This window comes from Conger conger, chromosome 5 (assembly GCF_963514075.1).
Source record: "Conger conger chromosome 5, fConCon1.1, whole genome shotgun sequence".
Lineage (NCBI taxonomy): Eukaryota > Metazoa > Chordata > Actinopteri > Anguilliformes > Congridae > Conger > Conger conger.
The window spans coordinates 6,753,970-6,771,469 of NC_083764.1; the positions used below are offsets into that span (position 1 = coordinate 6,753,970).

A 17,500-nucleotide genomic window follows, 5' to 3' on the forward strand; every position below is an offset into this window, starting at 1 on the left:
TCGGGCGTCTCCTCAGCGAGACGCTCTTTAATAATGCAGCGCCCCCGCTCCCCGCTCCCCGCCCCTTGCCCGCCGTTCCCGCGGGAACCGTCGCCGCATTTGAACCAGAGGTGCGCTGTCCTCCTCCGTCACCGGGGGGGGGGGGGCCGGGGGGGCCGGGGGGCCCTCAGCGACTCGCTCCTCACCGTCTAGCACATCGGGCGGCTCGGCTCTGACGCAGAGGAGAGGCAGAAATAACTTTGAGAGTGCTTAAAAAAACCCAAAAACGACCAAATATTGACACCAATGGATGTGATGTAGCCACTGAAACTCCTCAAGTTCTCCTCAAGGGGGGGTTAGTCCGTGACGTTTGTGCTCTAACTTTCAGAGTGCTTAAAAATATTTTTTCTTTTTTATTTGTTGATGTAATATTTACCTCATTGATTTCATCGGGGACGGATCGGTTGGTCTGACGTTCGCAAAAAAGGCAGAAATAACTGAGTGCTTATAAAGCCAAAATGACAAGATATTGACATGAGTGTTAATTATTCATCGTGAGCCACTCGAACTTCACGCACGTCATAGCAGCTGGTCTGTGACGTTTACACGAGGCAGAAGTAACTTTCAGTGTGCTTAAAAAACCAAAACTACAAAATATCGAAATGTGGATTGAGTTTTTGTTTCGTGAAAATGTAACATCGCCTCTCGACCTGATTGAGTTCCTCAGAGCGGTTAGTCTGCAACGTTCTGAAGAGGCAGAAATAACTTTCAGAGGGCTTTAAAAAAACCAAAACAACGCAATATTGACGTGAGTGTTTGTCGTGAGCAGATGTGACGTAGCCACTCGACTTGCGTTACGGTCCTCCCATGATGCATCGCTCTAACCCCCCCCCCCCCCCGTCCCTCCCCCGTTTCTCTGCAGGATATCCAGGCAGAGATCGACGCCCACAATGACATCTTCAAGAGCGTGGACGGCAACCGGCCCAAGATGGTCAAGGCGCTGGGCAACTCGGAGGAGGCCGTCTTCCTCCAGCAGAGGCTGGACGACATGAACCAGCGCTGGACCGAGCTCAAGGCCAAGTCCGCCAACATCAGGTCAGGAGCCGCCCCTCCCACCGGTGCCACGGAGGGCCCAGAGTACGCCGGTTTAACTCCAGCCTATCGCTACACCAGCCCATTTCACTAATTAACACATCTTCGGTCAAATACGAGGAAGCTTATTACTTGATCAGGCGGCACCCTTGAATTAGACACGTTTGCGGGAGTTCCGGTCGGTGCTTGTTTAATATAGATCTGCTGGGCTCATTATGAATCTCTCCGGATGCTAATGCGCTACACAGAGACCCAGCGTGAGCTCGTATCTGCTGCTTATTAGGACGTGTCTCCAAGGCTGCAGAAATGCATCAATTATTCCCTACGTTTTGACGAAGTCGCCGCTCTGCGGCGTATTGCAAAACGCACTTCAGAAGATATGTGATGCAATGCGCATTAAAGTAGCAACAAATGTCACTTCTGATATGCCGAAAGTGTAGGATTTGATTCCGCTTTTATATTTGAGAAGTACTTTCCATATTTGCGTTTTTACATTGCATCATATTTATTTTTTATGACTGGGATTCGTGCAATTCGTTTTCATTTGATCGCCGGCTCTTGATTCCAGCTCTCTGAGAGGGCTTTCAGTGAGCTGCGAGAACTCAGAACTACATTCACCATGATGCTCCAAAGAAGAACTACATTCCCCACGATGCTCCAAAGAAGAACTACATTCCCCGTGATGCTCCAACGAAGAACTACATTTCCCATGATTCTCTGGCGAATGTAGTTCTCCAGGGGAAATTATTAGATGAGTCATGGCTCATCTTGGCAGGACGGTGTAATGAGAATGAATTCGGCTGGCGATGAACTCCATAACCCCCCGCTGAACACACAGCCCTCCCCCACCCCATTACGCTGATGGAACGCATCAGACTTGGGGACGCAGAGTAAACATTCAGACGGGCTTAATTGCCCGACAGTGCCTGCTCGTTTAGGCCATTAAATCTTAATTGTCGTACATGCGCGATTAGAAAGTGCGGCACTTTCGCCACGTTTTGCGCGTCTCGCTGGGTAATTAGCGTTAAGTGAGGGGCTGTCAAAACAAACAGTTGGAAAACATCAATCTGTCTGCATTTTTCGGGCGGCGGATGTTTCGGTCTGTGGCACTAATGCGGCCCCGTCGCATTCAGACACTCTCGGCCCGTGTTTAACCAAACTAAAGTGCAGCGGGAGGCTAGCTCGGCTGAGGGGATGTGATGGGCCTTTTCTGAGAGCCGTCCAGAGTGTGCAGAACTGTGATTAGTTGTGCGTGTTTGTCTGTGACGTCTGTCTGTGACGCTCAGGATGTCGCTGGTTCCTCTGGTGCAGTGGTTCCAGTGAAAGCTGAAACTCAGATTGTAGCGGCCCCAGTTTGTCAGTCTTGGTGTTTATCGTTAGTGTCACAAAACAACCAACAAATTTTCAATATTTTCTCATTTCGTTTTTTGAAACATGCTGAACGTTCTCGTCTTTCAGCGGCCGGTGGTTAATAACTTAATGAATGAACAATTTTCAAGCCTACGTGACAAAAACATAATGAATGGCATATTAATGTGGGGGGAAAAGAAGCATGGTTTTGAGAATTCCTTTGTTGAAGGTTTGCACTTCATACCAACAGAAGGTAGTTTCGGACATGAGCGATGTGAACATGTGTTCATTCCTAGAGTGTTACACGGAGTTTGACGGGTTCCTTTTTGATGTACACGGATTTGGACACTGAAGTGAATGTGAATGTTTGTGTGTGTGTGTGTGTGATTTCCCAGGGTGCACTTGGAGGCCAGTGCGGAGAGGTGGAGCAGACTCCTCGCCCTATTGGAGGAGCTGTGGAGGTGGCTGGGGCTGAAGGAGGAGGAGCTAAACCAACAGAAGCCAATCGGAGGAGACATTCCTACCCTGCTGCAACAGCACAACCACTGCACGGTCAGTACCACCACACAACCACTGCAGTCATTTCCACCACACAACCACTGCAGTCATTACCACCACACAACCACTGCAGTCATTACCAGCACACAACCACTGCAGTCATTACCACTACACGACCTCTGCACAGTCATTACCATCACACAACACGAGACACTCGTCTTTCCATCTGTCTGCCTGATTGTCTGTCTCTGGTCTCTTTTCTCTCTGCCTTGTCCGTGTGTCAGTGTTCAGCTGTGCGATGTCTTCTCAGCGGTGTGTAACCGGGCCGTTCTGTTTGCGTCCGTGTCTGTGTATCTGTGCACGACATTAGTGTTTCCCGCTCAGCGGATCTGAGACGGATCGGTGCCGGCCCGTTCCCGGCGACGGCGGCTCAGTTAAACGGGCCCGTCCGTTTCCTTCATCAGAAAAGCAGCGGCGGATAAACGCAGCGCACAGCGCCGTGTCGGCGGCGTGAACGCCCAGTGGGCCGGGAGCCCGTTTGGCAGGAACCCGAGTCAGCCGCGGAGCGCGCTGTGGCGGTAACAGCGATGGCGCTGAGAGGCGCGGACGGGCATTTGGGCGCCACGGGGGGCGGCCATCTTAGAGACGGGCGGTGCAGTCGAGCGTTCCGCTGTTCTTGAGTCCCGAGGCGTCTGCCCCTGCCCACCCCCCCATGCACGTCCGTGTGCGCTGACAGCCACCAATCACGGCCCTCCGTCTCCGAGGCTGTGACCCCTGTCTGTAGAGGTGTGCGGGGTAGGGGGGGGTATTAGGATTGTGCTGAGTGCTCACTGTTCCTGGCGCAGTGGTGTGGTGGTAATTGGGGGGGGGGGAGGGGGTTGGTATGGAGGTCTGGGGGGGGCTCATAAATACCTCATCCCTGCTCTCCCCGGTCTGTGCCGCTGAAGTCTGAGACAAACAGCTCCTTTTCACATGACAAAAGAGCTGACCTTGGCTCTTTTTTCGAGACTCGTGGAATTGGTCTTCCTTCTTGGTGTGTGAGGAGGGGGGTGGGGTGGGGGTGGGGGCGGCAGAGATGGAGAGGCGGGGGGGGGGGGGGGGTGGAAAAATGTGTTTTTGTATAATCCTTCAAAAGCCCGTCCGTAATCATTTCACATGATCGATTCTGGGAGCGGCGCGGGGCTCCACCAATAATGCATCAAGCGTGCAGTCAGTGCGTACGCCCACACGCCAACACACGCCACCTCACGCCCACACGCCCACACGCCACCTCACGCCACACGCTAAAGGACTTACGAAAACCAGCCAGAAACGGGGAAAAAACGACAGCAGGCCATAACTCAATTCAATTAAATTTTTACTTGTATAGCGCTTTTCTCAGAAGACAGTCACAAAGACGCTTTACAGAGTAACAGAATGGGAGAAAAAAACAGCAGCCCTAAGCCCCCTAATGCTATATGAGGTAAACATCGCCCTTATGAGGGGAAAAAAATACCCTGAATCAGTGGCCAGGAAAAAACTCCCCGCCCTTCCTATAGGTTGAGATGGTTACATGGTTTGATGTATTAAACTGGTAGGTGAAGTTGACACGCGTTCGTAATGAATGTGAGAGATTCCTTTTGGTCTTCTTCAAAGGTAGGAGCGTAGAGGTCCCAAAAACGCACAATTCAAATCAATTTGATTTCAATAGGGCGTTTTACAGCAAAACTGTCTCAAAGATGTTTAACACGAAAATGATGAAATTATAAAAGACTTGGGTCTAAGAGTCTGAACCCCCGGAAAACCCAGTGAGTCAGGTAACGACGTTTTAAATGTTAAAGATTCGAAGACCGAAGACTCTTAAATGTTAAATTTAAATGTTAGATTTTAGGAGTGTCCCCTCTCTCCGCTGAAGCGAATCGTCTCCCCTGGCCTGGGCTCCCTCCGTCTCTCTGTCCCTTGATTTCACACGCAGCGTCCGCGGAGGTAAATATGCCAGCGGTGATTATCAAACTCAGCGTCTCACTCTCAGCGTTTAGCACCGAGAGCTGCTGGATGCTTTCTTCTGTTAGGGCACGGTTCCCCCTCCCCCTCCCCCTCCCCCTGTCCGGTCTGTTGTCGAACCTGGACCGTGCCGGTGTCCGACCGTCCGACACGCACTCGTTATTCACCCGAGTATTAGCCGCCTTTCAGAGCCCTTTTCATGTTTTTTTTAAATATATTTTTTAATTTAGCTTCAGGCTGCGGTGGGCTCGGTCTCATGAGCACTGTGTGACTGTGTGATTTCAGTCCAACACCTCTTAAGAGCTGAACACTCAGAGCCAGGAACACAGGGGGAGAGAGAGAGAGAGAAGAACAGAAAAGGAGGGGGAGAGAGAGAGAAGAAAGGAAAAGGAGGGAGTGAGAGAGAAGAACAGAAAAGGAGGGAGTGAGAGAGAGGGAGATAAAGGGAGAGAACAGAAAAGGAGGGAGTGAGTGAGAGAACAAGAGAGAGAGAGAACAGAAAAGGAGGGAGTGAGAGAGAGATGAGAGCGAGAAAAAAGGAAAAGGGGAGAGAGAGAGAGAGAGAGAGAGAGAGAGAGAGAACGAGCGACTGAGCGACTGAGCGAATGGCTGACTTGGGTTTCATCCCACTGTTACTGCCTGGCTTCCTGCCAGGTCCCATAATCACTGTTCGGTAGGGGGGGGGGGGATTGTTTTCGAAGGAGCCGGTCTGATCCCTCACCTGCCCGACTCCCCGTGCCCCCCTCGTCAGGGCCTCGGGCAGAGGACGACAGGGAGCTTATTAAAGACTGCCACGGGGGGCCGGTCGACTGTGCAGTGGAGGAGAGACGCACTCAAACTCCCACTGAGCACTGGCAACTGGAGCCCGCGCAAGGCACAAGATGGCGGCCGTCGTATGGGCCCACATCAGTAAAAAAAAAAAACAGTTGTCTGATCTGCAGATTGAAAATATGGCGTTCTCTCAAACTGCCCTGGGGGCTGTCAGAGGCAGAACTCGATTATTTATGTTCTGTGTGTGGTCCGTTAGCGTGGGATAGGCATGCATGTGTTATTATAGCCTGGGTTTATTATTGTTTGATTCCTTCCCGTGTTTTGCACTTTTCAACCTCAACACTGACAATATTGATCAGTTAGAGTTCTCTTCCACCTTTATGTAAAACATAAAACACATATTTGCAAACGAAATTATCATGAGAAAATGAAAAACAAGTTTGGATAATCATTTGATTCTACTCGAGAAAATGTCTGGGAATGCTAATTATTTCATGAATCGATGCCAAACAAACTGCTAAAAAGTAACCTGGAACTTTTAATTTGAAAAAGTTTCGGAAGGTTATTTGTTGAAGTGCCTTAACCCCCCCACCAATGGGGAAAGAGAAGGAGAAACAGGAAGTGGGATCACAGAATGATAACGGGCTGAGCCAGGATATCGATTTTAGCCGGCGTTTTTATTTTTGCTCCCGATTTCGGCGTAACAGGTTTTATTAATCACGCTTTTAATTATCTAATAAAAAAGCTGCTTTGCTTTGCGAAAGATTAAACTCATCAATCAGCTGTATTAAATTAGCGCCATTACGGGACCTTTTGTTTCTGGTGCCCCGTAAATTCTGCACAATATTATCGGTCTCTGACACGAGGTTATTTTTATCACTCCAAACTACGCGTTTAGCATTAGCGTGCCCCATCTCATTAACCGCACGTCCATAAATTACGTTTGGCTAATACTGTAATTAAAAGCGTCGTTGCAACAGATGTGCGATATGTGGGAAAAAAATAAAAATTGCCTGGTAGAAGTTGCTAAATTGGCATACGGTGAGATGCACATATGTTTACCTCGTCCACTGAGACTGTGATGTTGAGTTTATTTCCAGCAGTTCAGGAAATGGTCATGTTCAGGGTACCACCCAACCCAGAAATGCATATCTGGCTTATCACCAGTCTGAAGTGAAGCCTTCTCTGTGAAGAATCACTTAACTTTGATATTAACGCCTTCAATACGGAATAGATTGAAAAATAATACTTTTGATAAGCAGGTTTATATTTTTGGAATCGATTTCTGGCCTCGTGGGGAGTGTTTGTGTCAGTTGTGCTGTTAGTCTCACAGAATTCGTGTTTCCTGTGAGCCCTGTCTGCATTGCTGAGAGTGAATTTTAAAGCCAGGGATTAATGCTCCTACACTGTGTGTGTGTGTGTGTGTGTGTGTGTGTGTGTGTGAGAGAGAGAGTTTGTGTGCTTGTGCGTGCGTGCGTGTGTGTGTGTGCGTGTTTGTGTGCGTGTTTGTGTGTGTGGATGTGTGTGTGTGTGTGTGTGCGTGTTTGTGTGCATGTATGTGTGTGTGTGCGTGTGTGTTGTGTTTGTGTTTCGGTTTAAGCAAGCACTCCTGACCTTTCCACAGCAAACATTAAACAGTGTTAACTTCAGCCAACACATTTTTAACCTCAGTCAACACATTTCTTTGGGTTTGTCTCTTTACTGGATTTAAAAGGAGGGGGGAGCCTTCTGAACGCTTAATTGGCTTAACCTGGTAATTCGGAAATAAAAGCCAGAAAAAGACCAGGTGGCCCCGTTTTATCATCGGAGCAACGAAACGGCGCTCGCTCTGTGACACCGGATTCTCCGTTTCAGAGTGAATATCATCCCACAGAGCTGGCAGAAATCCAGCTTCTCGCTTTCGTTGTGCTTTCGCAATTTTTTCTTCGTCTGTGTCTCTCAGACGGGAGGGCGCGGGCTGCTGCCGTAGAGAAACGCAGGCGGGCCGCGGGAAGCGTCATAAAAACGGCCGCGGTCCCCGGCGATCCTTATCGCCCGCGCCTCGCCTTATCGGCAGACGGCACACGGCGGTTAAGTCCGCCCGCGGGCGGCGGCGCGGACCGACTCCGGGCCCCGTCCTTCTCGCGCTTCGTCAAGGTTACGCTTCCCAGCGACGCGACCCAGCTCTCGGGGGATGATATTGATGAATCGCCCGGGCGCGTTTCACAAGTGTGCGGGGATAACTTCCTGCGCTGAGCGGAGTGGACGTCCTTAAGGCGCGGCCGTAAGGAGTCCGGCGCGTCTCTGATGCGCCGTATTGACACACCTGTCCAGCCATATGGAGAGAAAAAGTTATTACACTTCTTTTTTTTCTTTTTTTATTCTGCAGGACTTCCGATTGGTTATTACTTCTTGTTGCTGTGGGATACGGGTCTCCTTGCTTCAAAAACACTTTGTGACAGAATTTTCTGCGTTGTGTTCTAAATGTGCTTACCCCCCCCCCCCCCCTCAGCTGACGGATTATTCTGGAAGCGGTTACCTGAGGGCAGGTGACAGATAGTGCGCAAGTGTCACTCAGGTGATGAGTAACCATAGCGATAGCGGAATCCAGGGGCGGGTTTGAGCGATGTTTTGACACATTCCGCTGGACTGACTTCCTGTCAGGGACGTAGTCCCGCGCCAGGGAGTTCTGATGGCGGTCTCTGGCGAAGGTCACGGCGGATTCTGCAACCTATTCCGAATCTCGACAGACGTGTCCCAGCCAGATCTGGGTTCAGTTAGTAATTGTTTTGGATTCAAGTACTTTTCTGTGCTCTATTGATCTTGCCTGGGGCATTTGAGCCTGCTTATCATTTAATTTTTCCCAGTACACCAGACAAGCTTAATCAAATGCAGAAAAGTATTTGAATCCAAAACAAATACTATTTGAACTCAGGTCTGGTCCCAGCATAGTCCGGGGGGAAATGATTGGAACAGTGGGAACCCAAAAAAGCCCTGGCGTAGCCCTTATCCTGCTGGCTGCTGGTTCAACAGCACAGCTTCAGAGAGTCCTCTTAAGAAACTAAAGGCTTTCATTTTCACACGTACAGTGCAGTCCAGCTCATTCCTGTCACAGCTGGTTCTTCCTTTACAATCATTCACATAATTTTATAAATTGTCGGGACGGAGTTTATCGAAGAATCAGCAGGAGGCCTTTGAATGATTTCAGTCTGATATTACTGTGTTAGGTAGTTATTTTTCTGATTGATTGTTTTTCAGGTCATGGTAAATGGCATGCTGAGGAATTTAAATGTAGTCAGTCAAGATATCTACTGTACCCTGCACTATTTGTGTGTGTGTGTGTGTGTGTGTGTGTGTGTGTGTGTGTGTGTGTGTGTGTGTGTGTGTGTGTGTGTTTGTGTGTGTGTGAGTGAGAGACACACACAGACGGACAGAGGGAGAAAATGTGTGTGCGTGTGTCTGTGAGAGATGGTGGGAAAGAGAGAGAGACAGAGAGAATGTGCGTGAGATCATATATTTCCCAGCATCCCTTGTGCATCCACCCTAATGGCCATGTCCGAAACCTCTGCTCCACCTCGCTCACCCCCGCCCCCTGTCCTGGGGAGGGTGGGCTTGCCGGGGGGGGGGGAGGAGAGGAGGAGAGGAGAGGGGGGGCATCAGGGGAAGTCTGGCTAACAGAGCTGCCAATTCGGAGCACTGTCAGTCTCTAGCCTCCCTCTCTTCCCCAGCCCAGGGCAGCCGCAGGTCAGCTGTTCTCCGTGAGCCGCGGACGCCGGCCTGTGCTCTTCCCTGCGCTGCGGTGGGCTGAATCAGCAGCCATAACAGCTGCAGAACTTTCCGAAAAAAAAAAAAAAGAAAAAAAAAACAGCTCTCCGGTTTATTGCGTTTTAAGAGTGTAGAGCCAGACTTTTCTAAATTGCCGCGTTTGGAATTAAAAACCGCATTTTGTTCTTTCGAACTAGCCGGAGAGTAATATTGAAGCGGTTTAGGAGGAGATGTTTTAATACTTTTTAGAAATGCTTTGGAAAGGAATTAATTCATCTCTACCCCCCTTTACGTTGCTCGCTTCGTGAGTGAGGCGGCGTTCGTTTCACCGGTGTAAAACACGTTTCCCTCGCCTCCCTGAAACCCCACTTTATGAAAACGTTTTTTCCATGTTACAAGAGAAAACACCATTTAAAATTTTGTTTGCACAAGGAGAATTTGATGAAAGATATTTTTATTCTTTTCTTTTTTTACCCCACTCAAGGGAGCACTCATCCGTTCATGTTTACATATTCCAGTAATTAGTCTTAATTGCTGTTTTGCCATTCTAATCAGTGGAGCACAAAGTCACGCACTTGAAAGTCTCGGTGCTTTTTTTTTCCCTTCGGTGACAGAAGGCTTGTGTGACCTCTTTCCACATCCTGCTGGCTTCACCTTTCCTAGAAATACCTGCGGCTCATGCCTGAGCAATTACTATGTAGCATGTTCTCTGGTCCAGTGACCTTTAACCCTTTGAAGGTCAGGTATTTATTATTTTCTTTTAATGTTTTTTTTTCCTCCCAACATTCTAAGTCTAAGTGTTCTAGAACTCCACTGCTTATAAATGACCAGTAGTGATTGTGACGTCAGCATTAGAATGTTCAGCGAACAACGTTCTGATCGCGTGACTGTGCAATTCCTATGTAACATTTAGTAGTCTTGTGCGTTCAGCCTGTAGATTAATTACAAATGTTCTGGAAAAAGCCTGCCCACATTATTTGGAACGATGGTGGTATGGATAGCGAGCTCGGTGCAGTAAGTGGCCTTTTCGAGGGCCCACAACTGAAATGATTGGTACGCCAAACCAGATATTCTGCCTGCATTTTAAAACCCGGAGACCATTGCACAGCGCTTGTTATTCATTCCTTTCGTAAATTTGGCCGGTTTAATTTACGCTGAAGCGCGTGGGACGCGCGCGCGGCGACCTTTCTCAGAACGGCGCTCGCAAATGAGCTGCGTATCTTTCCTTTGAGGTAGACGGCCCGGTCTGGGCAGCTGGGTTCTGATTGGTACCCCGGGGCACATCTTCCTTTATGAGCCTTTACCTCTTGTGCCCCCCCCGCCCCCCTCCCCTCCACACACCACCCCCCACCCCCCCCACCACGTCCTTCATGCTCGGCGTTCCCGGGGTAATGATGTTTGCCGAGTTATACCGGCTGCTTCAAGCCTTCCCTCCGCTCTCCGGCGTTAATGAATTCTCGGCAGAGCTGGAAATTCGGCGGTCCATGCCCTGCTCCCCGCGCCGGTGGTGGTGGGTGCATTGGGGGGGGCGGCGGCACCCCGGTCGGTTCAAGGTGGAGCCCCCAGATTGCACCTCAGGGCCACGCGATGAGTGGCAATCTCTGAGCTGGTGATTTATTTGGAAAGCTCAGCTCATTTTGCAGTGACCTCTGGGAACTGTCCCCCCCACCCTTCCCCCCCCTGCTCCCTAACCCCTCCCTCTCTGAGGCTGCTTTTAACTGTTTAAGGTGTGAGGTCACAAACTCACACTGTTCTCAGGCGAACATTCTAATGCTGATGTCACAATCACTACTGCTGACTGAAAGCTCTGTGGAGTTCTAGAACACTGACTTCAGAAAACGTTCCGAAGCGCCTACTCTTTGTAAAGGGTTGAATTAGCCGCTATGCATTAGCCGTGATGTTAGTGTCTCGGTGTGCCTTGTGTCCGTGGTTCTTCTGAATATAAAACTTTATATACTTGAGCTCTCTTGTGTCTGTGTTATGAAAATGTTTTATTTTGCCTCTTTGAAATGGATGATTTGGGGTATTGTTAGGTGGTTCAGTCAACAATGGTTTAGTACAGCTGCTGATTCTTCCGCAAATATTTTTCTTATATCGGAAAACGCTGAACCCTTCTAAGCAACGAAGAAATATTTGCCATCCTAATTTCGTTTTCAGACTCTTATTTTCCAGGTTTATAAGATCAGGTATTGTATTGCCACCACCAAGATTTATTTCCCTTTTTAATATCTACAATGTTTACTACCACCATTGCTCTCCAACCGTGGCTGAAATTATTCTTTGTCTGTTTTTTTTTTGTTCCATTTTCTTCTTGGCGGCAGCGCAGCATTATTAATTCCACTGGTGGCTAACGCCATTATCTGCATCTGTCAGACCTCAGACGTGACACATTTCCGAAAACTGACCCCCATCCCCCTCTCTCCTCCCCCCTCCCCCCCCCCCGTGTCTCCGCCTCAGGCCCTTCAGAGCGAGCTGGAGTCCCGGGAGCCCATGGTGGTCAGCACCCTGGACCAGGCCTGCATGTTTCTGGCCGACCAGCCCATCGAGGGCCCAGAGGAACCGCGGAGGAACCTGCAGGCCAAAACGGGTGAGGGGGGTCCAGAGTGTGCCCGTCTGGGGCTCAGGGGCGGCCGCCAAGCGCCGTCTTCGTGAAAAGAGTTTTGCGTTCGATGTCACTTGAAGCACGGAAAGCACCGGAATCCTTCATAAGTAGACACGGTTTACCGGTTTAAGGGTTGGAGAACTTTGCCAGGTTTAGAGCTCAAGATGCCCTCCGCAAGCACGGAAAAGCACCAGAAACCTTCCTAAATAGATAGAAAAGATTTACCGGTAAAGGGTCGGAGAACTTTGCCAGGTTCAGAGCTCAAGATGCCCTCCGCAAGCACGGAAAAGCACCAGAAACCTTCCTAAATAGATAGAAAAGATTTACCGGTAAAGGGTCGGAGAACTTTGCCAGTTCAGAGCTGAAGGTGCCCTCTGCAAGCACGGCATGCACCAGAAACTGCGTAGGGAAGCAGAAAAGGTTTAGCCTCCTCCCCCTGGAAGGTTGAGTGTATTTTAATTTTAAAAACCATAAAAGGAAAAGATTGCTTCTATATTAAAGTATCGCAAGTGTCTCTGGAACGATTTCCTGGCTCAGGGTTTTATGGGATACTCCGGAGGTGGGCAATGAGGTCCGTCTTCATTTCTGCTCTGCCTTAATTACCAATTACTCCCGGCCTTAATTACTAATTACTCCTGACCTTAATTAGACCTAACATTTACACCAATTGACATTTTAGCTGCAGTTCTCGTGTCCCTGTGTGAAACATGTTACTGTGATCTAATCTACGCGTGAATCAGGGTTGGTGTACACAGCCAATTAGCCCATTTAGCCCGGGAAATTGGTGGAAACCAAAACATGTGTACCCCTGCAATATACAGCTACTCTAAACCAGCATTCACGAAAATATAGTGTGATATGAATGTCGGGGGAACGTATAGAGCAGTCCTGTTCTAGGAGATCTACCGCCCTGTAGGCATTTATTTCAACCCTAACACATCGACAGGACGGTAGATCTCCAGGAACCGGGTTGAGCAGCTCTGATGTAGAGGGTTGGGATGGAGGAACACCGTGAGTCTGTATCGGACTCAAATGCTGACGCGGCACACAAAACTCAAAACTTCCCACCAGCGAATCCCAAATTCAGAACAATACTTCAGCATAAAACTTGTGTTAGTTGAGAGCTGAAAACCCGCTCATAAAGTTTTGGCGGAGGCTGGAGTTAATGGCGGGAGACGTCTGTAGCCCTGAGCAGTTCTGCGGAGCGACGCATAATCACGGTCTGGCGGTTCAGCAGAAGCCCAAACCCTGGCCCTGGTACGGCGCTGGTCCGGTCCATCAGCACAGGCCGCGCACCCAGGAGCCTTCCCCCCCCTCAAACCAAACGTTCTCCCAAGCGCGTCCACCTGAGAGAGATTAAACAAATTCACACTGATATATTTTTTAAAAAACTACCTCTCTGGGCCCGGTCAGGGTCGCTCTGTGGTTCTCCTGAGTGTGTTTTTAAAACACTCTGACTGGCGTGAGAAGTAAAGAAAACATTTGAATTAATGGTGAAGGAAAATCGCGAGTACGAGGTTTCAGTGGAAAAAAAAGTTTAAAAAATGTTTTCTGTGCCAAGCGTCGCCCGGGACACAAAGGAGGCGTTTTGATTAGTCCAGCGCTTCCTCTTGATCCCGAGAAGAAAGAGAACGAGAGAGAGAAAGAGAAAGAGAGAGAGAGAGAAACCTGGCGGAGCTGCACCTTCCTCCGGGGCGCAGTCCTTGGTTTACCCACGCGCTCCCACAACGGGCTGACGTCGGGAGGAACCTTGCACCGTCATCTCCGACAAAACACCTGCCTTTGTCTGGAACTGGAAGCAGTTTAAGTAGACGCCTGGAGAAACTTTCGAAAATGTAAACCCTATTGGACAGAGGTGGTTTAAAAGATAAAGATAAACTGTTTATTTTTTTATTTTTTTTATTGAGCCCCGTGGGGTAATTTTTCCTAGGTATTTGACCCATCCTAGTTACCTAGGAGCAGTGGGGCAGCCACAGTGCGTTGCCTGGGGACCAGCTCCAGTTCCTGACCTGTGCCTGGGTCAAGGGCAATAGCAGGAGCACACCTAACCTGACACACACGTCTTTGAGTGTGGGATCCAACTGGAGTAAACTCAAACTTCACATCTGACCCCAGGTCTGGGGGCTTGTGGCAGGCCCCTCTCTAGCGCCCCCTGGTGACTGCCCCCCCCCCCCCCCCCCCCCCCTCTCTCCAGCAGAGCTGACTCCGGAGGAGAAGGCCCAGCGCGTGGCCAAGGCCATCCGGAAGCAGACGGCGGAGGTCCGGGAGCGCTGGGGGCGGCTCAGCGCCCAGGCCGGCGGCTGGCAGAGGCAGGTGGACCGGGCCCTGGAGAAGCTCCAGGACCTGCAGAACGCCATGGGCCCGCTGGACCAGCGGCTGACCGAGGCCGAGGAGACCAAGGCCGCCTGGCAGCCCGTGGGGGACCTGCTCATCGACTCCCTGCAGGACCAAATCGAGAAGACCACGGTGAGTACGGTGGCCTGCGAGGACCAATACGGGCACTGCAGGAAAATATCTTTTTAAGTTACTTTTTCTTTGACAGGAAAGTGAAATGCTCATTTATTAAGACCTTCAGCACACACAAAACCAATAACATGACCGATGATTGCTCATAGTCTTTCAAATTTGCTTTTGCTTTCCTCACATCTGCACCCTTTGCACTCAAGAGAAACCAGAGACTCCTGGATTTTGTGCTTGACTTATTCCGCGTCTCCCTAAGACGGACAGAGTGCGTCCGCGGCAGGAAAACCTCAACGGCCGTTTTTGTTTTTTGCGACAGGCCTTTAAGGAGGAGCTGGCCCCCCTGAAGCAGGAGGTGCGGGCGGTGAACGAGCTCTCCGCTCAGCTCCCCCCCCTCGACGTGCAGCTCTCCTCCGGCGTGTCCCAGCAGCTGGACGACCTCAACATGCGCTGGAAGCTTCTACAGGTCGGGCGACATCCACCGTTCATCCCACATCTCTCTCTCTCTCTCTCTCTCTCTCTCTCTCTCTCGCGAAATATCTCAGTTCGTACAGTCTGTATCTTGTTTTTTTTTTTTGCTCCGAGTATCTCTTGTGTTATTGTGCCGTCTGAACTGTTGCCAGTGGTTACCCTGGCGATTTGCGCCTGGTGTTGTTTGCCACAACGGCCTTGTAGCCCATTCACTCTGGACAAAGGCATCCGTCTTTTGAATTAACGCAATCAAAGCTTCCTCCGTCAGTTCCTCTTCACTCTTGACCCTGAGTTATTCATTTGACTCAAGACTGATTCACGCCCAGAAGTGAAAAGAAAATATTGTTCAGATTTTTTTATTTTGTTTCGTTTTTCTTTGTTATTTATGAATGCAGGCTTGTTCCGCTGGCTTGTTTTACTGACAGTTGGCCTTTTTTGCTTCAGCGCTCGGGCGAAACACCTTTCACGTTTGGGGATTTGAGCCTTTCTTCCTGCCTTCAGATTGATTTGACCCCTAGTTAAGATTTGGGTTGAGCCCTCAGTTTGTTTTTTTTTTCAGAGCTGTTTATAATTCGTGGATAACTTTCGACGGCTACTTCTCAGGCACTGGCATCCTGGGAAAGGGCCACCTGAGTCTGAACCGCTCCTGTTGGCGGGAACCAAAAGTACTGACAGAGAGCGTTGCTTAGGGACTGTTTTTCTGGATGCGCCGATATATATATATATATATATATATTACATCCTGTCATGTTAAGCCTGGATGTTTGCGCTGCGATATCTTATCTGTTAAAGCTCTCCCTCCATCTCTCTCGCTTGTCTGTTTTGGGGTTTGGGACTTTTACTCAAAAGCAATAAAGCAGTTGTTCAGAACAAACTAAAAAAAAAAAATGGCCTGTGTGTGAACCCGGGAAGCCCATTGATCCGAGCTCCGGTCAGTGTGTGTATCGGCCCTCTCGTTCGGCAGGCTGTCAGGGTGCGGTGGGGAGGGCGGGCGTGTTCCCGCCGTTGGGGCTCGTCCCGCCGCCGTTCTGGCAGGCCGCCTGACAGCCCAGCGCCGGTCAATACAGAGTCCGCACACTGTTCCCCCGGCAACCTCGTTATGGCAACAGTGCCCGCGTGTCCGTCGCCAGCTCAGGAGAGTGACACAGAGCACTGGCCATTCCAGCTAGTACAGATACAGGGTCCACACTCTGTTCCCCCGGCAACCTCGTTATGGCAACAGCGCCTGTGTGTGTGTGTGTGTGTGTGTGTGTGTGTGTGTGTGTGTGTGTGTGTGTGTGTGTGTGTGTGTGTGTGTGTGTGTGTGTGTGTGTGTGTGTGTGTGTGTGTGTGTGTGTGTGTGTATTGCCAGCTCAGGAGAGTGACACAGAGCACTGGCCATTCCAGCTAGTACAGATACAGGGTCCACACTCTGTTCCCCCGGCAACCTCGTTATGGCAACAGCGCCTGTGTGTGTGTGTGAGAGTGTGTGAGAGTGTGTGAGAGTGTGTGAGAGTGTGTGTGTGAGTGTGAGTGAGTGTGAGTGAGTGTGAGTGAGTGTGAGTGAGTGTGAGTGAGTGTGAGTGAGTGTGAGTGTGAGTGAGTGTGAGTGAGTGTGAGTGTGAGTGTGAGTGTGAGTGTGAGTGAGTGTGAGTGTGAGTGAGTGTGAGTGAGTGTGAGTGAGTGTGAGTGAGTGTGAGTGAGTGTGAGTGAGTGTGTGTGAGTGTGAGTGAGTGTGAGTGAGTGTGAGTGAGTGTGAGTGAGTGTGAGTGAGTGTGAGTGAGTGTGAGTGAGTGTGAGTGAGTGTGTGTGCGTGTGCGTGAGTGAGTGTGCGTGAGTGAGTGTGCGTGCGTGAGTGAGTGTGCGTGAGTGAGTGTGCGTGAGTGAGTGTGCGTGAGTGAGTGTGCGTGAGTGAGTGTGCGTGAGTGAGTGTGCGTGAGTGTGCGAGTGTGAGTGTGCGTGAGTGAGTGAGTGTGAGTGAGTGTGTGTGCGCGCGTGTGTGTGCGCGTGTGTGTGCGTGCGCGTGTGCGTGCGTGAGTGAGTGAGTGAGTGAGTGAGTGAGTGAGTGAGTGAGTGAGTGAGTGAGTGAGTGAGTGAGTGAGTGAGTGAGTGAGTGAGTGAGTGAGTGAGTGAGTGAGTGAGTGAGTGAGTGAGTGAGTGAGTGAGTGAGTGAGTGAGTGAGTGAGTGAGTGAGTGAGTGAGTGAGTGAGTGAGTGAGTGAGTGAGTGAGTGTGTGAGTGTGTGTGTGTGTGTATTGCCGGCTCAGGAGAGTGACACACAGCGCAGCGTGAGCCATAGTACAGACACGTGAGCGTCTCCCGATGTGAGACGTTTTCTGAGCGGAAACGCTCCCGCTGAGACTCTGGCGTAAGGCAGCCGGCGGTGTTTCATCAGACCGCGTCTTTTACCGCTAAAACACACTTTTAACTTCACTTCTGGAGACTTCGGCATTCCTGAACAAGCACCTTTTGTTGCCTGATATTCTTTACAAATTTGCCAACAGAAAAATAATGACATTTCCGTTTAATGTAAAGAACGTCGTCGGTAAACACGGAAGCCTGGGAGATTTCG

The 17,500-nt window shown here is 50.0% G+C and overlaps 1 protein-coding gene across 1 annotated transcript in view; it reads left to right on the forward strand.

Annotated features, from left to right (window-relative positions):
* The window catches only part of utrn (utrophin), a 256,495-nt gene that overhangs the window by 163,081 nt on the left and 75,914 nt on the right, over positions 1–17,500 (forward strand). The window contains exons 59-63 of the mRNA XM_061241585.1: positions 902–1,074; positions 2,817–2,973; positions 11,875–12,004; positions 14,214–14,485; positions 14,799–14,945. Of these exons, the coding sequence (XP_061097569.1) occupies positions 902–1,074; positions 2,817–2,973; positions 11,875–12,004; positions 14,214–14,485; positions 14,799–14,945 (879 nt within the window). The remainder of the gene's footprint in view (positions 1–901; positions 1,075–2,816; positions 2,974–11,874; positions 12,005–14,213; positions 14,486–14,798; positions 14,946–17,500) is intronic.